Below are 23086 nucleotides of genomic sequence, written 5' to 3' on the forward strand. Positions count from 1 at the left end.
GACTCCCAGCTGTAATGACTCTTAGAGACTTACCCAGAAAGACTCCCAGCTGTAATGACTCCTAGAGACTTACCAAGGAAGACTAATCAGCTGTAATGACTCCTAGAGACTTACCCAGGAAGACTCCCAGCTGTAATGACTCCTATAGACTTACCCAGAAAGACTCCCAGCTGTAATGACTCCTAGAGACTTACCCAGGAAGACTCTAATCAGCTGTAATGACTCTTAGAGACTTACCCAGGAAGACTCCCAGCTGTAATGACTCTTAAAGACGTACCCAGGAAGACTCCCAGCTGTAATGACTCTTAGAGACTTACCCAGAAAGACTCCCAGCTGTAATGACTCCTAGAGACTTACCAAGGAAGACTCTAATCAGCTGTAATGACTCCTAGAGACTTACCCAGGAAGACTCCCAGCTGTAATGACTCCTATAGACTTACCCAGAAAGACTCCCAGCTGTAATGACTCCTAGAGACTTACCCAGGAAGACTCTAATCAGCTGTAATGACTCTTAGAGACTTACCCAGGAAGACTCCCAGCTGTAATGACTCTTAAAGACGTACCCAGGAAGACTCCCAGCTGTAATGACTCTTAGAGACTTACCCAGAAAGACTCCCAGCTGTAATGACTCCTAGAGACTTACCAAGGAAGACTCTAATCAGCTGTAATGACTCCTAGAGACTTACCCAGGAAGACTCCCAGCTGTAATGACTCCTATAGACTTACCCAGAAAGACTCCCAGCTGTAATGACTCCTAGAGACGTACCCAGGAAGACTCCCAGCTGTAATGACTCTTAGAGACTTACCCAGAAAGACTCCCAGCTGTAATGACTCTTAGAGACTTACCCAGAAAGACTCCAAGCTGTAATGACTCCTAGAGACTTACCAAGGAAGACTCTAATCAGCTGTAATGACTCCTAGAGACTTACCAAGGAAGACTCTAATCAGCTGTAATGACTCTTAGAGACTTACCCAGAAAGACTCCCAGCTGTAATGACTCTTAGAGACTTACCCAGGAAGACTGCCAGCTGTAATGACTCTTAAAGACGTACCCAGGAAGACTCCCAGCTGTAATGACTCTTAGAGACTTACCCAGAAAGACTCCCAGCTGTAATGACTCCTAGAGACTTACCAAGGAAGACTAATCAGCTGTAATGACTCCTAGAGACTTACCCAGGAAGACTCCCAGCTGTAATGACTCCTATAGACTTACCCAGAAAGACTCCCAGCTGTAATGACTCCTAGAGACTTACCCAGGAAGACTCTAATCAGCTGTAATGACTCTTAGAGACTTACCCAGGAAGACTCCCAGCTGTAATGACTCTTAGAGACGTACCCCGGAAGACTCCCAGCTGTAATGACTCTTAGAGACTTACCCAGAAAGACTCCCAGCTGTAATGACTCTTAGAGACTTACCCAGAAAGACTCCCAGCTGTAATGACTCCTAGAGACTTACCAAGGAAGACTCTAATCAGCTGTAATGACTCCTAGAGACTTACCAAGGAAGACTCTAATCAGCTGTAATGACTCTTAGAGACTTACCCAGAAAGACTCCCAGCTGTAATGACTCTTAGAGACTTACCCAGGAAGACTCCCAGCTGTAATGACTCTTAGAGACTTACCCAGAAAGACTCCCAGCTGTAATGACTCCTAGAGACTTACCAAGGAAGACTCTAATCAGCTGTAATGACTCCTAGAGACTTACCAAGGAAGACTCTAATCAGCTGTAATGACTCTTAGAGACGTACCCAGGAAGACTCCCAGCTGTAATGACTCTTAGAGACGTACCCAAGAAGACTCCCAGCTGTAATCCCTGCCAATGGGTTTCTAACATGTATTGGCTCAGGGAGGAAGGAGGGAGGGTGAGAATACGTATCTAATAATCTTCTACCACTTGTGAGAGAAAAATGACAATTCAAATCCATTTTATTTCCTCTTTGTAACAAGAACATGTGTAGAGGAGGGTGTGAATACTTTCTGAAGGCACTAATATACAGAGGAGGGTGTGAATACTTTCTGAAGGCACTAATATACAGAGGAGGGTGTGAATACTTTCTGAAGGCACTAATATACAGAGGAGGGTGTGAATACTTTCTGAAGGCACTAATATACAGAGGAGGGTGTGAATACTTTCTGAAGGCACTAATATACAGAGGAGGGTGTGAATACTTTCTGAAGGCACTAATATACAGAGGAGGGTGTGAATACTTTCTGAAGGCACTAATATACAGAGGAGGGTGTGAATACTTTCTGAAGGCACTAATATACACAACAACTGAAGTAGTTTTATTAATTATTAGCATTTTATTAACGTAATGTGAATCAATTATGGTTATTAAGTGATCTACAGTACTGGACAGTCACTACCATCATGTACACACAACAACTGAAGTATTTTATTAATGTGAATAAATTATTAATTATTTTATTAATTATTAGTATTTTATTAACAACAATTATTAAATAATGGAAAGTCACTACCATCATGGGACTTGTATTAGTTGTTTTATTCAGTGTTACAGCATTCAACACACACAAAGGGCATTTCATGTAAAAATAAAATAATAAAATGTTAATAAGTAATCGAAACAGAAAATCAGAAAGCATTAATCACACAGCATTAGTAGTCAGCCTGGAACGCACCCATTCTAGAATGTGTGTGTGTGTGTGTGTGTGTGTGAGAGTGAGTTCTAGAATTTGTGTGAGTTCTAGAATGTGTGTGAGTTCTGGAAGAAGAATGTGTGAAAGGGAATCTTGATCAGGAAGTCAAACCAGCGCGGGTCTTTGTGTTTACAAGCCACTGATGTGTGTTACTCAGGCTTGGACAGCAGGTTATTCTTCTGGGGCTGGAAGAAGTCCTCTACGATGGCATTAACCAGGTCATCTAACTCCTTCTGTAAACCTTTAACATCACTGACACACAGAGAGAGATGGAGGAGGAGGGGAGAGAGATGGAGGAGAGAGATGGAGGGAGGAGAGAGATGGAGGATAGAGATGGAGGGAGGAGAGAGATGGAGAGAGGAGGAGAGAGAGAGAGAGGAGGAGAGAGAGAGATGGAGGGAGGAGAGAGAGATGGAGAGAGGAGGAGAGAGATGGAGGAGAGAGATGGAGAGAGGAGGAGAGAGATGGAGAGATGGAGAGAGAGATGGAGAGAGGAGGAGAGAGATGGAGGGAGGAGAGAGATGGAGAGAGGAGAGAGAGATGGAGAGAGGAGAGAGAGATGGAGAGAGGAGGAGAGAGATGGAGGGAGGAGAGAGAGATGGAGGGAGGAGAGAGAGATGGAGGGAGGAGGAGAGAGATGGAGGGAGGAGGAGAGAGATGGAGAGAGGAGGGAGAGATGGAGAGAGGAGGAGAGAGATGGAGGGAGGAGAGAGAGATGGAGAGAGGAGGAGAGAGATGGAGAGAGGAGGAGAGAGAGAGAGAGAGAGGAGGAGGAGAGAGATGGAGGGAGGAGAGAGATGGAGGAGGAGAGAGAGAGATGGAGGGAGGAGAGAGAGATGGAGAGAGGAGGAGACAGATGGAGGAGAGAGATGGAGAGAGATGGAGGGAGGAGAGAGAGATGGAGAGAGGAGGAGAGAGATGGAGGGAGGAGAGAGAGATGGAGAGAGGAGGAGAGAGATGGAGGGAGGAGAGAGAGATGGAGAGAGGATGAGAGAGATGGAGGGAGGAGAGAGATGGAGGAGGAGAGAGAGATGGAGAGAGGAGGAGAGAGAGAAGGAGAGAGGAGGAGAGAGAGAGAAGGAGAGAGGAGGAGAGAGATGGGGGGAGGAGAGAGAGATGGAGAGAGGAGGAGAGAGATGGAGGGAGGAGAGAGATGGAGAGAGGAGGAGGGAGGAGAGAGATGGAGAGAGGAGGAGAGAGATGGAGGAGAGAGAGAGATGGAGAGAGGAGGAGAGAGAGAAGGAGAGAGGAGGAGAGAGAGAAGGAGAGAGGAGGAGAGATGGGGGAGAGAGATGGAGGAGAGAGAGAGATGGAGGAGGAGAGAGAGATGGAGAAGGATGAAGGGAGGAGGAGAGAGAGATGGAGAGAGAAAAGGAGAGAGGAGGAGAGAGAGAAGGAGATGGAGGAGAGAGATGGAGAGATGGAGGTGAAAGATGGAGAGATGGAGGAGAAAGATGGAGAGATGGAGGAGAGAGAGATGGAGGGAGGAGGAAAGAGGGAGATGGAGGGAGGAGAGAGATGGAGGAGAGAGAGAGAGATGGAGGAGGAGGAGAGAGAGATGGAGGGAGGAGGAAAGAGATGGAGGGAGGAGGAAAGAGATGGAGGGAGGAGGAAAGAGGGAGATGGAGGGAGGAGAGAGATGGAGGAGAGAGAGATGGCAGGGAGGGGAGATGGAGGGAGGAGGAGAGAAAGGAGAGATTGGAGGAGGAATGAGAAATTAAATGGAGGAAGAATGAGAGAGATGGAAAGAGTTAAGTTTCACATCTGCTAGAGCACTGCTGTGTGTGTGTGCATATAGAGTATGTGTACGTATTGTGTGTGTGTGTTTTATACCTGTTGCCGGGGGCAGCACACAGCTCAGTGTAGTACTTGATCTTGGGTTCCGTTCCGCTGGTCCTCATGGTGGCCACGCCCCCGTTAGAGAAACTAAACGTGATCATCTGACTACTGGGGGAGGAAGGGAGGACCTGGAGGGGAGAGATTAAAGGTGACCATCTGACTACTGGGAGGTGGAGAGAGAGCGAGGGAGGTGTAGAGAGAGCGAGGGAGGTAGAGAGAGAGAGGGAGGGAGGAGAGAGAGAGAGGGAGGGAGGGAGGTAGAGAGAGAGGGAGGGAGGGAGGTAGAGAGAGAGGGAGGGAGGTAGAGAGAGAGGGAGGGAGGGAGGTAGAGAGAGAGGGAGAGAGGGAGGGAGGTAGAGAGAGAGGGAGAGAGGGAGGTAGGTAGAGAGAGAGGTAGAGAGAGAGAGAGGGAGGTAGAGAGAGAGTGAGAGAGAGCGAGGGAGGTAGAGAGAGAGGGAGAGAGAGCGAGGGAGGTAGAGAGAGAGAGCGAGGGAGGTAGAGAGAGAGAGCGAGGGAGGTAGAGAGAGAGAGCGAGGGAGGTAGAGAGAGAGAGCGAGGGAGGTAGAGAGAGAGAGCGAGGGAGGTAGAGAGAGAGCGAGGGAGGTAGAGAGAGAGCGAAAGAGGTAGAGAGAGAGCGAGAGAGGTAGAGAGAGAGAGCGAGGGAGGTAGAGAGAGAGAGCGAGGGAGGTAGAGAGAGAGCGAGGGAGGTAGAGAGAGAGCGAGGGAGGTAGAGAGAGAGCGAGGGAGGTAGAGAGAGAGCGAGGGAGGGAGGTAGAGAGAGACGGGGGAGGTATAGAGAGAGCGAGGGAGGTAGAGAGAGAGCGAGGGAGGTAGAGAGAGAGCGAGGGAGGGAGGTAGAGAGAGAGCGAGGGAGGTAGAGAGAGAGCGAGGGAGGTAGAGAGAGAGCGAGGGAGGTAGAGAGAGAGCGAGGGAGGTAGAGAGAGAGCGAGGGAGGTAGAGAGAGAGCGAGGGAGGTAGAGAGAGAGCGCGAGGGAGGTAGAGAGAGAGCGAGGGAGGTAGAGAGAGAGCGAGGGAGGTAGAGAGAGAGCGAGGGAGGTAGAGAGAGAGCGAGGGAGGTAGAGAGAGAGAGGGAGGTAGAGAGAGAGAGGGAGGTAGAGAGAGAGCCAGGGAGGTAGAGAGAGCGAGGGAGGGAGAGAGGGAGGTAGAGAGAGAGAGAGCCAGGGAGGTAGAGGGAGGTAGAGAGGTAGAGAGAGGGAGGTAGAGAGGTAGAGAGAGTGAGGTAGAGAGGTAGAGAGGTAGAGTGTTTATCTCCTCACAGCCTTGTTGTCTGCCTGGCTGCTGTCGTATCCAGTAGTGAGGTCTCGCACAGCGGTGATAGCGACGCCTCCACACTGCCTGGGGTACGACACATCCTCCTGGTTGCCGTAGTGACGCAGCCGGTCAAACATGGCCCGGATCACTTCCTGGTCGTGACAGATGAAGTAGGAGTTCTTAGTGATGTGGTACCCATACCTGGAGGAGAGGAGAGGAGAAAGAGGAGATGAGGGGGAGAGAGAGAGAAAGAGGAGAGGAGGGGGAGAGAGAGAGAGAGAGAGAGAGAGGGGGGGAGAAAGAGGAGAGGAGAGGGGGGGAGAGAGAGGAGGGGAGGAGAGAGGGAGAGGAGGGGAGGAGAGAGGAGGGGAGGAGAGAGGAGGGGGGGAGAGAGGAGGGGAGAGAGAGAAGAGGGGGGGAGAGAGAGAGAGGAGGGGAGGAGAGAGGAGGGGGGGAGAGAGGAGGGATGAGAGAGAAGTGGGGGGGAGAGAGAGAGAGGAGGGGAGAGAGAGAAGAGGGGGGAGAGAGGAGGGGGGAGAGAGGAGGGGGGAGAGAGGGTGTTGGGCTCTGGAAAAAACACTATTTTCTATACGTATATCTAACATAACGGTCAAATAAATATCTGGTGTGTGTGTGTGGTTGTGACAGTGTGTGTGTGTGTGTGTGTGTGTGTGTGTGAGTGTGTGACAGCGTGTGTGTGTGTGTGTGTGTGTGTGAAGTGTGTTTTTGTGACAGTGTGTGTGTGTGTGTGTGTGAGACCCACTCCTCGTAGACAGCTGTGAGCTGTTGTGACAGCGTGATGTTCTTCGCGGCCAGGTATGATGTCATCTCCCCAGCGATGGCTGCCGCACTGACCCCGTCTTTATCCAGCACGGCAGAACCACACATGTACCCTGCAACACAACGAGGGGCGAGAGGAGGGGCACTGACCCTGTCTTTAACCACACATGTACCCTGCAACACAACGAGGGGCGGGAGGAGGGGCACTGACCCAGTCTTTAACCACACATGTACCCTGCAACACAACGAGGGGTGGGAGGAGGGGCACTGACCCAGTCTTTAACCACACATGTACCCTGCAACACAACGAGGGGCGAGAGGAGGGGCACTGACCCTGTCTTTAACCCCACATGTACCCTGCAACACAACGAGGGGCGAGAGGAGGGGCACTGACCCTGTCTTTAACCCCACATGTACCCTGCAACACAACGAGGGGAGGAGGAGGGGCACTGACCCTGTCTTTAACCACACATGTACCCTGCAACACAACGAGGGGCGAGAGGAGGGGCACTGACCCTGTCTTTAACCACACATGTACCCTGCAACACAACGAGGGGCGGGAGGAGGGGCACTGACCCTGTCTTTAACCACACATGTACCCTGCAACACAACGAGGGGCGGGAGGAGGGGCACAGACCCAGTCTTTAACCACATGTACCCTGCAACACAACGAGGGGCGGGAGGAGGGGCACTGACCCTGTCTTTAACCACACATGTACCCTGCAACACAACGAGGGGCGGGAGGAGGGGCACTGACCCTGTCTTTAACCACACATGTACCCTGCAACACAACGAGGGGCGAGAGGAGGGGCACTGACCCTGTCTTTAACCACACATGTACCCTGCAACACAACGAGGGGCGAGAGGAGGGGCACTGACCCTGTCTTTAACCCCACATGTACCCTGCAACACAACGAGGGGCGAGAGGAGGGGCACTGACCCTGTCTTTAACCCCACATGTACCCTGCAACACAACGAGGGGAGGAGGAGGGGCACTGACCCTGTCTTTAACCACACATGTACCCTGCAACACAACGAGGGGCGAGAGGAGGGGCACTGACCCTGTCTTTAACCACACATGTACCCTGCAACACAACGAGGGGCGGGAGGAGGGGCACTGACCCTGTCTTTAACCACACATGTACCCTGCAACACAACGAGGGGCGGGAGGAGGGGCACAGACCCAGTCTTTAACCACATGTACCCTGCAACACAACGAGGGGCGGGAGGAGGGGCACTGACCCTGTCTTTAACCACACATGTACCCTGCAACACAACGAGGGGCGGGAGGAGGGGCACTGACCCTGTCTTTAACCACACATGTACCCTGCAACACAACGAGGGGCGAGAGGAGGGGCACTGACCCTGTCTTTAACCACACATGTACCCTGCAACACAACGAGGGGCGGGAGGAAGGGCACTGACCCCATCTTTAACCACACATGTACCCTGCAACACAACGAGGGGCGGGAGGAGGGGCACAGACCCTGTCTTTAACCACACATGTACCCTGCAACACAACGAGGGGCGGGAGGAGGGGCACAGACCCAGTCTTTAACCACATGTACCCTGCAACACAACGAGGGGCGGGAGGAAGGGCACTGACCCTGTCTTTAACCACACATGTACCCTGCAACACAACGAGGGGCGGGAGGAGGGGCACTGACCCTGTCTTTAACCACACATGTACCCTGCAACACAACGAGGGGCGAGAGGAGGGGCACTGACCCTGTCTTTAACCACACATGTACCCTGCAACACAACGAGGGGCGAGAGGAGGGGCACTGACCCTGTCTTTAACCACACATGTACCCTGCAACACAACGAGGGGCGGGAGGAGGGGCACTGACCCAGTCTTTAACCATTGTCTGGCTGGACTAGTGGAGGACACAGGAAGTCATTTAAACCCCACTAAACCATCGTCTGGCTGGTCTAGTGGTGAAGGACTGGATAGGAGAGTCTGTTAAATGACTCCCAACCTGTCTCCCCAGTGGGTGGGTCTGTCTCCCCAGTGGGTGGGCCTGTCTCCCCAGTGGGTGGGCCCCTGCCCTCCCAGGCCCCTGCCCTCCCAGGCCCCTGCCCTCCCAGGCTCCTGCCCTCCCAGGCCCAGTCATGTGAAATCCATAGATTAGGGCCTAATTAATTTATTTAAATTGACTGATTTCCTTCAATGACCTTGAAATGGTTGAGTTTCTATTTTTGTTCAGTATAGTTTAACTCAATTACTGTGTACAGCTTGTGTGTGTGTGTGTGTGTGTGTAGTTTGGAGTGTGTGGAGTGTGTGTAGTGTGTATGTGTGTGTGTGTAGTGTGTGTGTGTGTAGTGTGTGTGTAGTCTGGTGTGTGTGTAGTGTACTATAGTGTAGTGTGTGTGTGTGTAGTGTGTGTAGTCTGGTGTGTAAGTGTGTGTAGTGTGTAGTGTGTGTGTGTGTGTGTACCTATAGCCTCCTCGAAGGCGAACAGTACTATCTTGTTCTGGTCCAGCAGCTCTCTGGCTCTGTTGCCCATCCACTTGAACCCAGTCAGAGTTTCCTGTCCACACAGGATGTGATGTCATAGTCAGGAAGTGCCCTCATCCCCCTACATCATTCAAACCTTCATTTTATTCATTCATAAAAGGACCTTAGAATATTGACATGAGGTCTGTTCATTGAATGCGTGGGCGAGCTAGAGCGTTGAGAATAAGTGTGTGATGGTAAATTAAAACTTTGTGTGTGTGTGTGTGTGTGTGTGTATTTTACCTCGAAGTGGAAGCCCTCCTTGAGAGCGATGGCTCGTAGAATCTTAGAGGAGACGGTGGAGGCCAACATGTAGACGGACTTCACGGTAGACTGGTCTGGGTTGGTCTGTTTCCAACACTGATACACCCACCAACCCAGCAACGCCCCCAACTCATTACCACTGAACACACGCCACTGACCACTACACACACACACACACACACACACACACACAGAGAGAGAGAGAGAGAGATAGAGACACCTTATACACCCATCAGCTCCCCAACACATTACCCATGATCCCTATAGGCCCCTCCCCCTTCTGTTCCTCAGCAACGCCCCCCAACACATTACCCATGATCCCTACAGGCCCCTTCTGTTCCTCAGCAACGCCCCCCAACACATTACCCATGATCCCTACAGGCCCCCTGTTCCTCAGCAACGCCCCCCAACACATTACCCATGATCCCTACAGGCCCCTTCTGTTCCTCAGCAACACCCCCCAACACATTACCCATGATCCCTACAGGCCCCCTGTTCCTCAGCGACGCCCCCCAACACATTACCCATGATCCCTACAGGCCCCTTCTGTTCCTCAGCAACGCCCCCCAACACATTACCCATGATCCCTACAGGCCTCCTACCCCTTCTGTTCCTCAGCAACGCCCCCCAACACATTACCCATGATCCCTACAGGCCCCTTCTGTTCCTCAGCAACGCCCCCCAACACATTACCCATGATCCCTACAGGCCCCTTTCTGTTCCTCAGCAACGCCCCCCAACACATTACCCATGATCCCTACAGGCCCCTTCTGTTCCTCAGCAACACCCCCCAACACATTACCCATGATCCCTACAGGCCCCCTGTTCCTCAGCAACGCCCCCCCAACACATTACCCATGATCCCCATAGGCCTCCTACCCCTTCTGTTGCTCAGCAACGGCCAGGCGGTCAGCGTCAGGATCGTTGGCCAGAACTACAGTAGCTCCCTCCCTCTCCGCCAGGGCAAACGACAGGGTCTGTAGGACGGACACACACACTGTTAAAACACACACACACACACACACCCCTTCTAGTGGTATCATAGTGGGAAAGCAGAGATACAGACTAGATGTCTCGTCTGTAGTAGGATTATAGTGAATGGAAACACATCGGGCTTCAGAGAGACAAACAGGAGAACAACAATGTGATTTAAACACCGTCTCTGCTCTAACTAGAGGGATGAGACTGAAAACCAGGGTACACGGTAGAGAGGGGTGGTCCTGTCCCCTCCCCTCCTCAGGGTAGACGGTAGAGAGGGGTGGTCATGTCCCCTCCCCTCCTCAGGGTACACGGTAGAGAGGGGTGGTCATGTCCCATGATGACACTGTGTTGTCTAGAGACTAGTTACATGGTAGATGGGGGGGTCCTGTCCCCTCCCCTCCTCAGGGTAGACGGTAGAGAGGGGGGGTCCTGTCCCATTATAACACTGTGTTGTCTAGAGACTAGTTACATGGTAGAGGGGGGGGGGGTCCTGTCCCCTCCCCTCCTCAGGGTAGACGGTAGAGAGGGGGGGTCCTGTCCCATTATAACACTGTGTTGTCTAGAGACTAGTTACATGGTAGATGTGGGGGGGGGGGGTCCTGTCCCCTCCCCTCCTCAGGGTAGACGGTAGAGAGGGGTGGTCATGTCCCATTATAACACTGTGTTGTCTAGAGACTAGTTCTATATTATATAGGACCCCCTCCCCTCCTCAGGGTTGATATGACTGACCAGGACCCCCTCCTCAGGGTTGATATGACTGACCAGGACCCCCCTCCCCTCCTCAGGGTTGATATGACTGACCAGGACCCCCCTCCCCTCCTCAGGGTTGATAGGACTGACCAGGACCCCCCTCCCCTCCTCAGGGTTGATATGACTGACCAGGACCCCCTTCCCCTCCTCAGGGTTGATATGACTGACCAGGACCCCCTCCCCTCCTCAGATATGACTGACCAGGACCCCCTCCTCAGGGTTGATATGACTGACCAGGACCCCCCTCCCCTCCTCAGGGTTGATATGACTGACAAGGACCCCCCTCCCCTCCTCAGGGTTGATATGACTGACCAGGACCCCCCTTCCCTCCTCAGGGTTGATATGACTGACCAGGACCCCCCTTCCCTCCTCAGGGTTGATATGACTGACCAGGACCCCCCTCCCCTCCTCAGGGTTGATATGACTGACCAGGACCCCCCTCCCCTCCTCAGGGTTGATATGACTGACCAGGACCCCCGTCCCCTCCTCAGGGTTGATATGACTGACCAGGACCCCCCTCCCCTCCTCAGGGTTGATATGACTGACCAGGACCCCCTTCCCCTCCTCAGGGTTGATATGACTGACCAGGACCCCCCTCCCCTCCTCAGGGTTGATATGACTGACCAGGACCCCCCTCCCCTCCTCAGGGTTGATATGACTGACCAGGACCCCCGTCCCCTCCTCAGGGTTGATATGACTGACCAGGACCCCCCTCCCCTCCTCAGGGTTGATATGACTGACCAGGACCCCCTTCCCCTCCTCAGGGTTGATATGACTGACCAGGACCCCCCTCCCCTCCTCAGGGTTGATATGACTGACCAGGACCCCCTTCCCCTCCTCAGGGTTGATATGACTGACCAGGACCCCCCTCCCCTCCTCAGGGTTGATATGACTGACCAGGTCCCCCCTCCCCTCCTCAGGGTTGATATGACTGACCAGGACCCCCTCCCCCCCCCCCCCCCCTCCCCTCCTCAGGGTTGATATGACTGACCAGGACCCCCTCCCCTCCTCAGATATGACTGACCAGGACCCCCTCCTCAGGGTTGATATGACTGACCAGGACCCCCCTCCCATCCTCAGGGTTGATATGACTGACCAGGACCCCCCTCCCCTCCTCAGGGTTGATATGACTGACCAGGACCCCCCTCCCCTCCTCAGGGTTGATATGACTGACCAGGACCCCCCTCCCCTCCTCAGGGTTGATAGGACTGACCAGGACCCCCCTCCCCTCCTCAGGGTTGATAGGACTGACCAGGACCCCCCTCCCCTCCTCAGGGTTGATATGACTGACCAGGACCCCCTTCCCCTCCTCAGGGTTGATATGACTGACCAGGACCCCCCCTCCCCTCCTCAGGGTTGATATGACTGACCAGGACCCCCTTCCCCTCCTCAGGGTTGATAGGACTGACCAGGACCCCCCTCCCCTCCTCAGGGTTGATATGACTGACCAGGACCCCCCTCCCCTCCTCAGGGTTGATATGACTGACCAGGACCCCCCTCCCCTCCTCAGGGTTGATATGACTGACCAGGACCCCCCTCCCCCTCCTCAGGGTTGATATGACTGACCAGGACCCCCTTCCCCTCCTCAGGGTTGATATGACTGACCAGGACCCCCTCCCCTCCTCAGATATGACTGACCAGGACCCCCCTCCCCTCCTCAGGGTTGATATGACTGACCAGGACCCCCCTGACCAGGACCCCCTCCCCTCCTCAGGGTTGATATGACTGACCAGGACCCCCCTCCCCTCCTCAGGGTTGATATGACTGACCAGGACCCCCTTCCCCTCCTCAGGGTTGATATGACTGACCAGGACCCCCTCCCCTCCTCAGATATCACTGACCAGGACCCCCTCCCCTCCTCAGGGTTGATATGACTGACCAGGACCCCCCCTCCCCTCCTCAGGGTTGATATGACTGACCAGGACCCCCTTCCCCTCCTCAGGGTTGATATGACTGACCAGGACCCCCCCTACCCTCCTCAGGGTTGATATGACTGACCAGGACCCCCCCTACCCTCCTCAGGGTTGATATGACTGACCAGGACCCCCCCTCCCCTCCTCAGGGTTGATATGACTGACCAGGACCCCCTTCCCCTCCTCAGGGTTGATATGACTGACCAGGACCCCCTTCCCCTCCTCAGGGTTGATATGACTGACCAGGACCCCCCTCCCCTCCTCAGGGTTGATATGACTGACCAGGACCCCCCTCCCCTCCTCAGGGTTGATATGACTGACCAGGACCCCCCTCCCCTCCTCAGGGTTGATATGACTGACCAGGACCCCCCTCCCCTCCTCAGGGTTGATATGACTGACCAGGACCCCCTCCTCAGGGTTGATATGACTGACCAGGACCCCCCTCCCCTCCTCAGGGTTGATATGACTGACCAGGACCCCCTCCCGCCTCAGGGTTGATATGACTGACCAGGACCCCCTTCCCCTCCTCAGGGTTGATATGACTGACCAGGACCCCCTCCCTCCTCAGGGTTGATATGACTGACCAGGACCCCCCCTCCCCTCCTCAGGGTTGATATGACTGACCAGGACCCCCCTTCCCCTCCTCAGGGTTGATATGACTGACCAGGACCCCCTTCCCCTCCTCAGGGTTGATATGACTGACCAGGACCCCCTTCCCCTCCTCAGGGTTGATATGACTGACCAGGACCCCCTTCCCCTCCTCAGGGTTGATATGACTGACCAGGACCCCCTCCCGCCTCAGGGTTGATATGACTGACCAGGACCCCCTTCCCCTCCTCAGGGTTGATATGACTGACCAGGACCCCCTCCCTCCTCAGGGTTGATATGACTGACCAGGACCCCCCTCCCCTCCTCAGGGTTGATATGACTGACCAGGACCCCCCTCCCCTCCTCAGGGTTGATATGACTGACCAGGACCCCCCCTCCCCTCCTCAGGGTTGATATGACTGACCAGGACCCCCCCTCCCCTCCTCAGGGTTGATATGACTGACCAGGACCCCCTTCCCCTCCTCAGGGTTGATATGACTGACCAGGACCCCCTCCCTCCTCAGGGTTGATATGACTGACCAGGACCCCCCTCCCCTCCTCAGGGTTGATATGACTGACCAGGACCCCCCTCCCCTCCTCAGGGTTGATATGACTGACCAGGACCCCCCCTCCCCTCCTCAGGGTTGATATGACTGACCAGGACCCCCTTCCCCTCCTCAGGGTTGGGGTATTTGACAGTGGGGAACTCCGGGTCAGGGTCTTTCTGCTCCTCTACGGCATACGGGGGTCGGAGGTCAAAGGCCTTGAAAGCTGATTGGACGAAGGCGTGTCCGACTCCGTGCACGGAGGTGTGCACGATCTTCACCTCAGAACTCTTGTTGATGTCCCTGAAAGGAGGGGAGACAGGGGTTAGAGGGGGGTTAGAGGGGTTAGAGGGGAGACGGGGGTTAGAGGGAAGACGGGGGTTAGAGGGGTTAGAGGGGAGACGGGGGTTAGAGGGGTTAGAGGGGAGACGGGGTTAGAGGGGAGACGGGGGTTAGAGGGGAGACGGGGTTAGAGGGGAGACAGGGGTTAGAGGGTTTAGAGGGGAGACGGGGGTTAGGGGGGTTAGAGGGGAGACGGGGGTTAGGGGGGTTAGAGGGGTGTGTGTGTTACCTGAGGTGTGTGTGTTACCTGTGGTGTATGTTACCTGAGGTGTGTGTGTGTGTGTGTGTGTTACCTGAGGTGTGTGTGTGTGTGTGTGTGTTACCTGAGGTGTGTGTGTGTGTGTGTTACCTGAGGTGTGTGTGTGTGTGTGTTACCTGAGGTGTGTGTGTGTGTGTGTTACCTGAGGTGTGTGTGTGTGTGTGTTACCTGAGGTGTGTGTGTGTTACCTGAGGTGTGTGTGTGTGTGTTACCTGAGGTGTGTGTTACCTGAGGTGTGTGTTACCTGAGGTGTGTGTTACCTGTGGTGTGTGTGTGTGTTACCTGAGGTGTGTGTGTGTTACCTGAGGTGAGTGTGTGTTACCTGTGGTGTGTGTGTGTTTGTTACCTGTGGTGTGTGTGTGTGTGTGTGTGTTACCTGTGGTGTGTGTGTGTGTGTTACCTGAGGTGTGTGTGTGTTACCTGTGGTGTGTGTGTGTTACCTGTGGTGTGTGTGTGTTACCTGAGGTGTGCGTGTGTGTGTTACCTGAGGTGTGGGTGTGTGTGTTACCTGAGGTGTGGGTGTGTGTGTTACCTGTGGTGTGTGTGTGTGTTACCTGTGGTATGTGTGTGTGTTACCTGTGGTGTGTGTGTGTGTTACCTGAGGTGTGTGTGTGTGTGTGTGTTACCTGTGGAGACAGTGCTGTTGAATCGTCCTGTAGTACTATGTGTGTTTGTTACCTGTGGTGTGTGTGTGTGTTTGTTACCTGTGGTCTGTGTGTGTGTGTTACCTGTGGTGTGTGTGTGTGTTACCTGAGGTGTGTGTGTGTTACCTGTGGTGTGTGTGTGTTACCTGTGGTGTGTGTGTGTTAGCTGAGGTGTGTGTTACCTGTGGTGTGTGTGTGTGTGTTACCTGAGGTGTGTGTGTGTGTGTTACCTGAGGTGTGTGTGTTACCTGGGGTGTGTGTGTTACCTGAGGTGTGTGTGTGTGTTACCTGAGGTGTGTGTGTGTGTGTTACCTGAGGTGTGTGTGTGTGTTACCTGAGGTGTGTGTGTGTGTTACCTGAGGTGTGTGTGTGTGTTACCTGTGGTGTGTGTGTGTGTTACCTGTGGTGTGTGTGTGTTAGCTGAGGTGTGTGTTACCTGTGGTGTGTGTGTGTGTGTTACCTGAGGTGTGTGTGTGTGTGTTACCTGAGGTGTGTGTGTTACCTGGGGTGTGTGTGTTACCTGAGGTGTGTGTGTGTGTTACCTGAGGTGTGTGTGTGTGTGTTACCTGAGGTGTGTGTGTGTGTTACCTGAGGTGTGTGTGTGTGTTACCTGAGGTGTGTGTGTGTGTTACCTGAGGTGTGTGTGTGTGTGTTACCTGAGGCGTGTGTGTTACCTGAGGTGTGTGTGTGTGTGTTACCTGAGGCGTGTGTGTTACCTGAGGTGTGTGTGTGTGTGTTACCTGAGGTGTGTGTGTGTGTGTGTGTTACCTGAGGTGTGTGTGTGTGTTACCTGAGGTGTGTGTTACCTGTGGTGTGTGTGTGTGTTACCTGAGGTGTGTTATACCTGAGGTGTGTGTGTTACCTGTGGTGTGTGTGTGTTACCTGTGGTGTGTGTGTGTTTGTTACCTGTGGTGTGTGTGTGTTACCTGTGGTGTGTGTGTGTGTGTGTTACCTGTGGTGTGTTACCTGTGGTGTGTGTGTGTTACCTGTGGTGTGTGTGTGTTACCTGTGGGGTGTGTGTGTTACCTGTGGGGTGTGTGTGTTACCTGTGGGGTGTGTGTGTTACCTGTGGTGTGTGTGTGTTTGGGTGTGTGTGTTTTCTGAGGTGTGTGTGTGTGTTACCTGAGGTGTGTGTGTGTGTGTTACCTGAGGTGTGTGGGTGTGTGTTACCTGAGGTGTGTGTGTTACCTGTGGTGTGTGTGTGTGTTTGGGTGTGTGTGTTACCTGAGGTGTGTGTGTGTGTTACCTGAGGTGTGCGTGTGTTACCTGTGGTGTGCGTGTGTTACCTGTGGTGTGGGTGTGTGTGTTACCTGAGGTGTGGGTGTGTGTGTTACCTGAGGTGTGGGTGTGTGTGTTACCTGTGGTGTGTGTGTGTGTGTGTGTGTTACCTGTGGTATGTGTGTGTGTTACCTGTGGTGTGTGTGTGTGTTACCTGTGGAGACAGTGCTGTTGAATGGTCCTGTAGTACTATGTGTGTGTGTTACCTGTGGTGTGTATGTGTGTTACCTGTGGTGTGTGTGTGTGTTTGGGTGTGTGTGTTACCTGAGGTGTGTGTGTGTGTTACCTGTGGTGTGTGTGTGTGTTACCTGTGGTGTGTGTGTGTTACCTGAGGTGTGTGTGTTTGGGTGTGTGTGTTACCTGTGGTGTGTGTGTGTTACCTGTGGTGTGTGTGTTTGGGTGTGTGTGTTACCTGTGGTGTGTGTGTGTTACCTGAGGTGTGTGTGTGTTACCTGTGGTGACAGTGCTGTTGGATGGTCCTGTAGTACTCTGTGTGTGTGTTACCTGTGGTGTGTGTGTGTTACCTGAGGTGTGTGTTACCTGTGGTGTGTGTGTTTGGGTGTGTGTGTTACCTGTGGTGTGTGTGTGTTACCTGAGGTGTGTGTGTGTTACCTGTGGTGACAGTGCTGTTGGATGGTCCTGTAGTACTCTGTGTGCGTGTTACCTGAGGTGTGTGTGTGTTACCTGAGGTGTGTGTGTGTGTGTTACCTGAGGTGTGTGTGTGTGTGTTACCTGTGGTGTGTGTGTGTTACCTGAGGTGTGTGTTACCTGTGGTGACAGTGCTGTTGGATGGTCCTGTAGTACTATGTGTGTGTGTTACCTGTGGTGTGTATGTGTGTTACCTGTGGTGTGTGTGTGTGTTTGGGTGTGTGTGTTACCTGAGGTGTGTGTGTGTGTTACCTGTGGTGTGTGTGTGTTACCTGAGGTGTGTGTGTGTTACCTGAGGTGTGTGTGTTTGGGTGTGTGTGTTACCTGTGGTGTGTGTGTGTTACCTGTGGTGTGTGTGTTTGGGTGTGTGTGTTACCTGTGGTGTGTGTGTGTTACCTGAGGTGTGTGTGTGTTACCTGTGGTGACAGTGCTGTTGGATGGTCCTGTAGTACTCTGTGTGTGTGTTACCTGTGGTGTGTGTGTGTTACCTGAGGTGTGTGTTACCTGTGGTGACAGTGCTGTTGGATGGTCCTGTAGTACTCTGTGTGCGTGTTACCTGAGGTGTGTGTGTGTTACCTGAGGTGTGTGTGTGTGTGTTACCTGAGGTGTGTGTGTGTGTGTTACCTGTGGTGTGTGTGTGTTAACTGAGGTGTGTGTGTGTGTGTTACCTGTGGTGACAGTGCTGTTGAATGGTCCTGTAGTACTCTGTGTGAATGTCTTGGAACGGGTCCTTCAGCAGAGGGCAGTGAGAGAGAGAGGTAATGTCCCAGGACTCAGGCCAGGGCTCCAGGTTAGCCTCGATGGCTACAGAGATGCCCTTATCATGGGGGGGCACGATCTGGGCACCGTTCTCCCAATACACCTGAGAGAGGGAGGGGGGAGAGACGGGGAGGGGGAGAGACTACTTTACACTGCTCTAATACACCTAGAAACTGCTCAACAGAAACAGACCAATACACCTGAAACTAACAAAACACGGACCTAATCAATCAATAACATTATCAATAAGATAATGACTGTTACCTTGTAGCCGTTGTCCTGTTTGGGGTTGTGGGAGGCGGTCACCATGACGCCAGCACACAGACCCAGATGAGACACAGCGAAGGGCTGGAGAGAGGGAAGACACACACACACACACACGATATGATTCCAGTTTATTACTATAGGAGAGGACTATGAGCCGCACGCGTGCGTGCGTGCGTGCGTGCGAGCGTGCGTGCGTGCGTGCGTGCGTGTGTGTGTGTGTGTGAGTGTGTGTGTGTGTGAGTGTGTGTGTGTGTCTCAGTGTGTGTGTGTGTGTGTGTCTCAGTGTGTGTGTGTGTGTGTGTGTGTGTGTGTGTGTGTGTGTGTGTGTGTGTGTGTGTAAACAGCCAAGTAACATTACAACAAACAAAACAGCAACTCTCCAGGGGTGAAAGGTCAACTTAAGACTCCGCCCCGGTAACAGTGTGGAAAGTCAAGGCCCTTACACTAAGGTAACCCTTGGTTACTGAATATCATGGAGTTGGTTACCCTTGGTTACTGAGTATCATGGGGTTGGTTACCCTTGGTTACTGAGTATCATGGAGTTGGTTACCCTTGGTTACTGAGTATCATGGGGTTGGTTACTGAATATCATGGAGTTGGTTACCCTTGGTTACTGAGAATCATGGGGTTGGTTACTGAGTATCATGGGGTTGGTTACCCTTGGTTACTGAGTATCATGGAGCTGGTTACTGGGTATCATAAGGTTGGCATGATACTTGGCTTTTTTACGGGGGGGGGTAGCTAATTTCCCAGGGCACCAGGGTCATTAACCAACATAGACGTACCACGAAGGGTGTGGGTGTGATGTCACAGAACAGGTGGACGGGGACTCCTCGGCAGGTGAACACAGCGGCCGCCAGGCTGGCAAAACGTCTACTGCTGCCTCCACTGGGAGGGTGGGCACGGGCATCAAACCCTACCACCACCCCCCTCTCCTTCAGACACTGCCCGAAACATTGCTCCAGATACTTACAGAACCCCTGGGGAGAGAGAGAGAGGAGAGGAGAGGAAGAGAGAGAGACAGAGAGGAGAGAGAGAGACAGAGAGAGAGAGAGAGGAGAGAGAGAGGAGAAAGAAGAGGAGGAGAGAGAGACAGAAAGAGGAGAGAGAGACAGAGAGAGGAGAGAGAGACAGAGAGAGGAGAGAGGAGAGAGAGAGAGAGAGAGGAGGAGAGAGAGATTTTAATAAAACACTGATGTGTTGACACCACATATTCAGGATGAGCTAATGACCCTGCTGGGTGTGGCTACGACCTGTGTGGTCTGTATGATGGTGAGGTCGTAGGTCATACCTGTGTGGTCGGTATGATGGTGAGGTCGTAGGTCTTACCTGTGGTCTGTATGATGGTGAGGTCGTAGGTCATACCTGTGTGGTCCGTATGATGGTGAGGTCGTAGGTCATACCTGTGGTCCGTATGATGGTGAGGTCGTAGGTCATACCTGTGGTCCGTATGATGGTGAGGTCGTAGGTCATACCTGTGTGGTCTGTATGATGGTGAGGTCATACCTGTGTGGTCTGTATGATGGTGAGGTCGTTCATGCAGGAGATCCCTGGTCCCATGGCAGCTCTGAGGCCAGCCGTCCCAAACTCCATCCTAGAGCCAAAACACCTCCGCAGCTCCCCAACCGCCCCCTCCTTCACCAGGCCCTGCACCAACGCCACTGTCTGGGGGTTCTACAGGAGGGGAGAGGAGGGGTACAGGATCAGCTCTGCAGATCCTCTAGAGCCCCCTCTTTGAAAGTTGAGGGAGAGGGCAGTTAAGGGTTGCCCTATTGCCCGGGGTCACACCAGTTGAGTTTGGCCCAAAATGCATAAAATCCCAGTAATCTGGTGTTTCTGATTCCTCCCCTGTGTGACGGTGAAAACCGCTATTTTACATTTTACAGGCAATCAAATAATTTTTTTATAAGACTCCTGATTTCACCAATGAGCGAGTGCTTTTCAGACATTAATGTCCAATCCCTGGAGTGTGTGTGTGTACGTGTACAGAATCATCTTTGCAGATCCTCCATAGCCCCCTCTTTGAAGAGGGAGGTAGGGGAAGAAGGGAGAGGGGTGAGGGAGGGGAAGAGGGATGAGGGAGGGGAAGAGGGGTGAGGGAGGGGAAGAGGGGTGAGGGAGGGGAAGAGGGGTGAGGCAGGGGAAGAGGGGTGAGGCAGGGGAAGAGGGGTGAGGGAGGGGAAGAGGGGAGAGGGAGGGGAAGAGGGATGAGGGAGGGGAAGAGGGGTGAGGGAGGGGAAGAGGGATGAGGGGAAGAGGGGTGAGGGAGGGGAAGAGGGGAGAGGGGTGAGGGAGGGGAAGAGGGGAGAGGGATGAGGGAGGGGAGAGGGGTGAGGGAGGGGAAGAGGGGAGAGGGGTGAGGAAGGGGAAGAGGGGAGAGGGAGGGGAAGAGGGATGAGGGAGGGGAAGAGGGGAGAGGGGTGAGGGAGGGGAAGAGGGGTGAGGGAGGGGAAGAGGGGAGAGGGGTGAGGGAGGGGAAGAGGGGTGAGGCAGGGGAAGAGGGGTGAGGCAGGGGAAGAGGGGTGAGGCAGGGGAAGAGGGGTGAGGCAGGGGAAGAGGGGTGAGGCAGGGGAAGAGGGGTGAGGCAGGGGAAGAGGGGTGAGGGAGGGGAAGAGGGGAGAGGGGTGAGGGAGGGGAAGAGGGGTGAGGCAGGGGAAGAGGGGTGAGGCAGGGGAAGAGGGGTGAGGCAGGGGAAGAGGGGTGAGGCAGGGGAAGAGGGGTGAGGCAGGGGAAGAGGGGTGAGGGAGGGGAAGAGGGGTGAGGGAGGGGAAGAGGGGTGAGGGAGGGGAAGAGGGATGAGGGAGGGGAAGAGGGGTGAGGGAGGGGAAGAGGGGTGAGGGAGGGGAAGAGGGGAGAGGGGTGAGGGAGGGGAAGAGGGGAGAGGGATGAGGGAGGGGAGAGGGGAGAGGGAGGGGAGAGGGATGAGGGAGGGGAGAGGGGAGAGGGAGGGGAAAGGGATGAGGGAGGGGAAGAGGGGTGAGGGAGGGGAAGAGGGGTGAGGGAGGGGAAGAGGGGTGAGGGAGGGGAAGTGGGGAGAGGGAGGGGAAGTGGGGAGAGGGAGGGGAAGTGGGGATGAGGGGAACTGAAGCCATGTGAGGCAAAAGCATGATAGTAATGTAACTGTCTGTCCACCCCATCTCATCCCCAGCCACATGCCTGAGACTTATTAAGAGGTAACGTTACGTTAAGAGGATAATATAAATCACATGCACTTCTCCCATTTCTGCCTGATTGGTGGCGTCCCGTTTCCCTTTAAAACACACGAATGCCCCTTGGCGGATGGACGTTGATTACAATGCCCAGCTAAGCTACAGTAGCTCCTCGTAATTGGGGGCCAGTAACTCCAGCTATACTACTGTATGTAGCCAAATAAAACGGGCGTCGGCAAGTACAGGGCTAATGAGTCATTAAGAGTCCCCATCTACGCAAAACATGTCGCTAAATACAATGTAGCTGACAATAGTCGATACATCCTGTTCTTGAAAGTTGTAAACACCCATCATGGTCACCTAGCTAGTCCTCCCTAGAAATATCCTACGTTGTATTCAAACCACTGACGTTAGCTGGCTATTGTTTCATAAATAAATAACTTGACTGTGTCAATCAATGTATCTTAAGTTGGGAAAGGGGGGGGGGGGGGGGGGGTGATGTACATAGCTAGAGAAACCCATGGTTAACTTTTTAGTTAGCTAGCTGACAAGAGAAATCCCAAAACATTGTTGAAATACATATGAGTCGTTTAGCAGACGGTGTTTTCCAGAGAGACCTACAGTAGTGAGTGCATCATGTTTTTAGTAGACATGATAACGTTTGGTCTACTGTATCCCCTCCGAATTATTATTTTTTTAGCTGTGTACTATAACAATTAAAGTTAGTTAGGGAACTTGTGACTTGGGCCCCCCCCCAAAAAGGAAGTTAAGAAACGTTTGAGTTGTTGTTAAAGTAAACGAGCTATAATTTTTTATACCCCCCTCTTGACAACTTACCTTGTCAAACTGCAGCCACTGATCGATGGCTTGGTCCAATTTACTGTCACCAGTCGAGGATAAAACATTCTCCATATTGTTCCTTTTTCCCCCGGTTGTTTTCAGCACCAAAACTTATATTTTTATGGCTGTTGAGTTGTACTTACACATTAATAATAAAATAAATATCTCGATTAAAAAAAAGAAATGTGAGTTCCCAGGTTCACTTCCGTGTTCAGTGTAAACGGACAAAAACGAGAGGCGGAGACAGTTGATTAAAACGAACTCTTAATTGGTCAATGGACTGGACGGGGCTTGCACTTCCGCTTGCGTCACACGGTTTTTTTCCTGTCGTATGGAGAGAAAAAGTAACGTCAACCTCTCTGTTTTTTAGTGGTTTTTTTATAGACTTTATGTTTTTTTAATCGAGTCTCTGAAGTTGCTAAATAATAAGAAACGCTCGTCTAAGGTCCAATATTATAACAAATTATTTTCTGAATTAAGTGTCATTGTCTCATTCTCTATATTCTGTCATAATTAATTCCTGTTTTTATTTTGTTTTGTCTTTTAGGTTCTTGTTAATTCTCGAACGCAATGTCTGTCTGTTATATTTTAAACTTAACCACACTACTAACCTTATGCCTAACCTTAAATTAAGACCAAAAAGCAAAGTTTTCATGAATTTGTACGATAAATCCAAATCTTACTTTGTGGCTGTGGTAACTAGTGGAAACCCGTTTTTTGGTCACGCTCCCCAAGAAATGCTGGCGACCACGACAGAAGTCAAAGTTCAGTTGTCTTGGGGGTGTGGCTGGGTGGCGTGGTTTGATGTGG

At 52.9% G+C, this 23086-nt stretch overlaps 1 protein-coding gene across 2 annotated transcripts; it reads right to left on the minus strand.

Moving 5' to 3' along the window:
• Positions 1–2469: 2469 nt before the first annotated feature.
• On the minus strand, positions 2470–22510 carry LOC139394580 (phosphoglucomutase 2). 2 transcript variants are annotated; one of them, XM_071142679.1, is made up of 13 exons: positions 22274–22510; positions 19794–19961; positions 19073–19267; positions 18285–18368; positions 17930–18123; positions 14204–14393; positions 10193–10290; positions 9293–9473; positions 8990–9083; positions 6536–6665; positions 5778–5973; positions 4495–4628; positions 2470–2913 (listed from the first exon to the last, which is right to left on the minus strand). In XM_071142679.1, exons 1-13 carry the CDS (start codon positions 22346–22348, stop codon positions 2811–2813), a joined length of 1842 nt encoding a protein of 613 aa, XP_070998780.1. In that variant the 5' UTR covers positions 22349–22510; the 3' UTR covers positions 2470–2810. The 2 variants fall into 2 exon arrangements, with proteins under 2 accessions (XP_070998780.1, XP_070998781.1); XM_071142680.1 differs by lacking the exons at positions 19794–19961; positions 22274–22510 and adding an exon at positions 19541–19591 and having other exon boundaries at positions 2481–2913.
• Positions 22511–23086: the final 576 nt, after the last annotated feature.

This window comes from Oncorhynchus clarkii, unplaced genomic scaffold (genome assembly GCF_045791955.1).
Source record: "Oncorhynchus clarkii lewisi isolate Uvic-CL-2024 unplaced genomic scaffold, UVic_Ocla_1.0 unplaced_contig_14020_pilon_pilon, whole genome shotgun sequence".
NCBI lineage: Eukaryota > Metazoa > Chordata > Actinopteri > Salmoniformes > Salmonidae > Oncorhynchus > Oncorhynchus clarkii.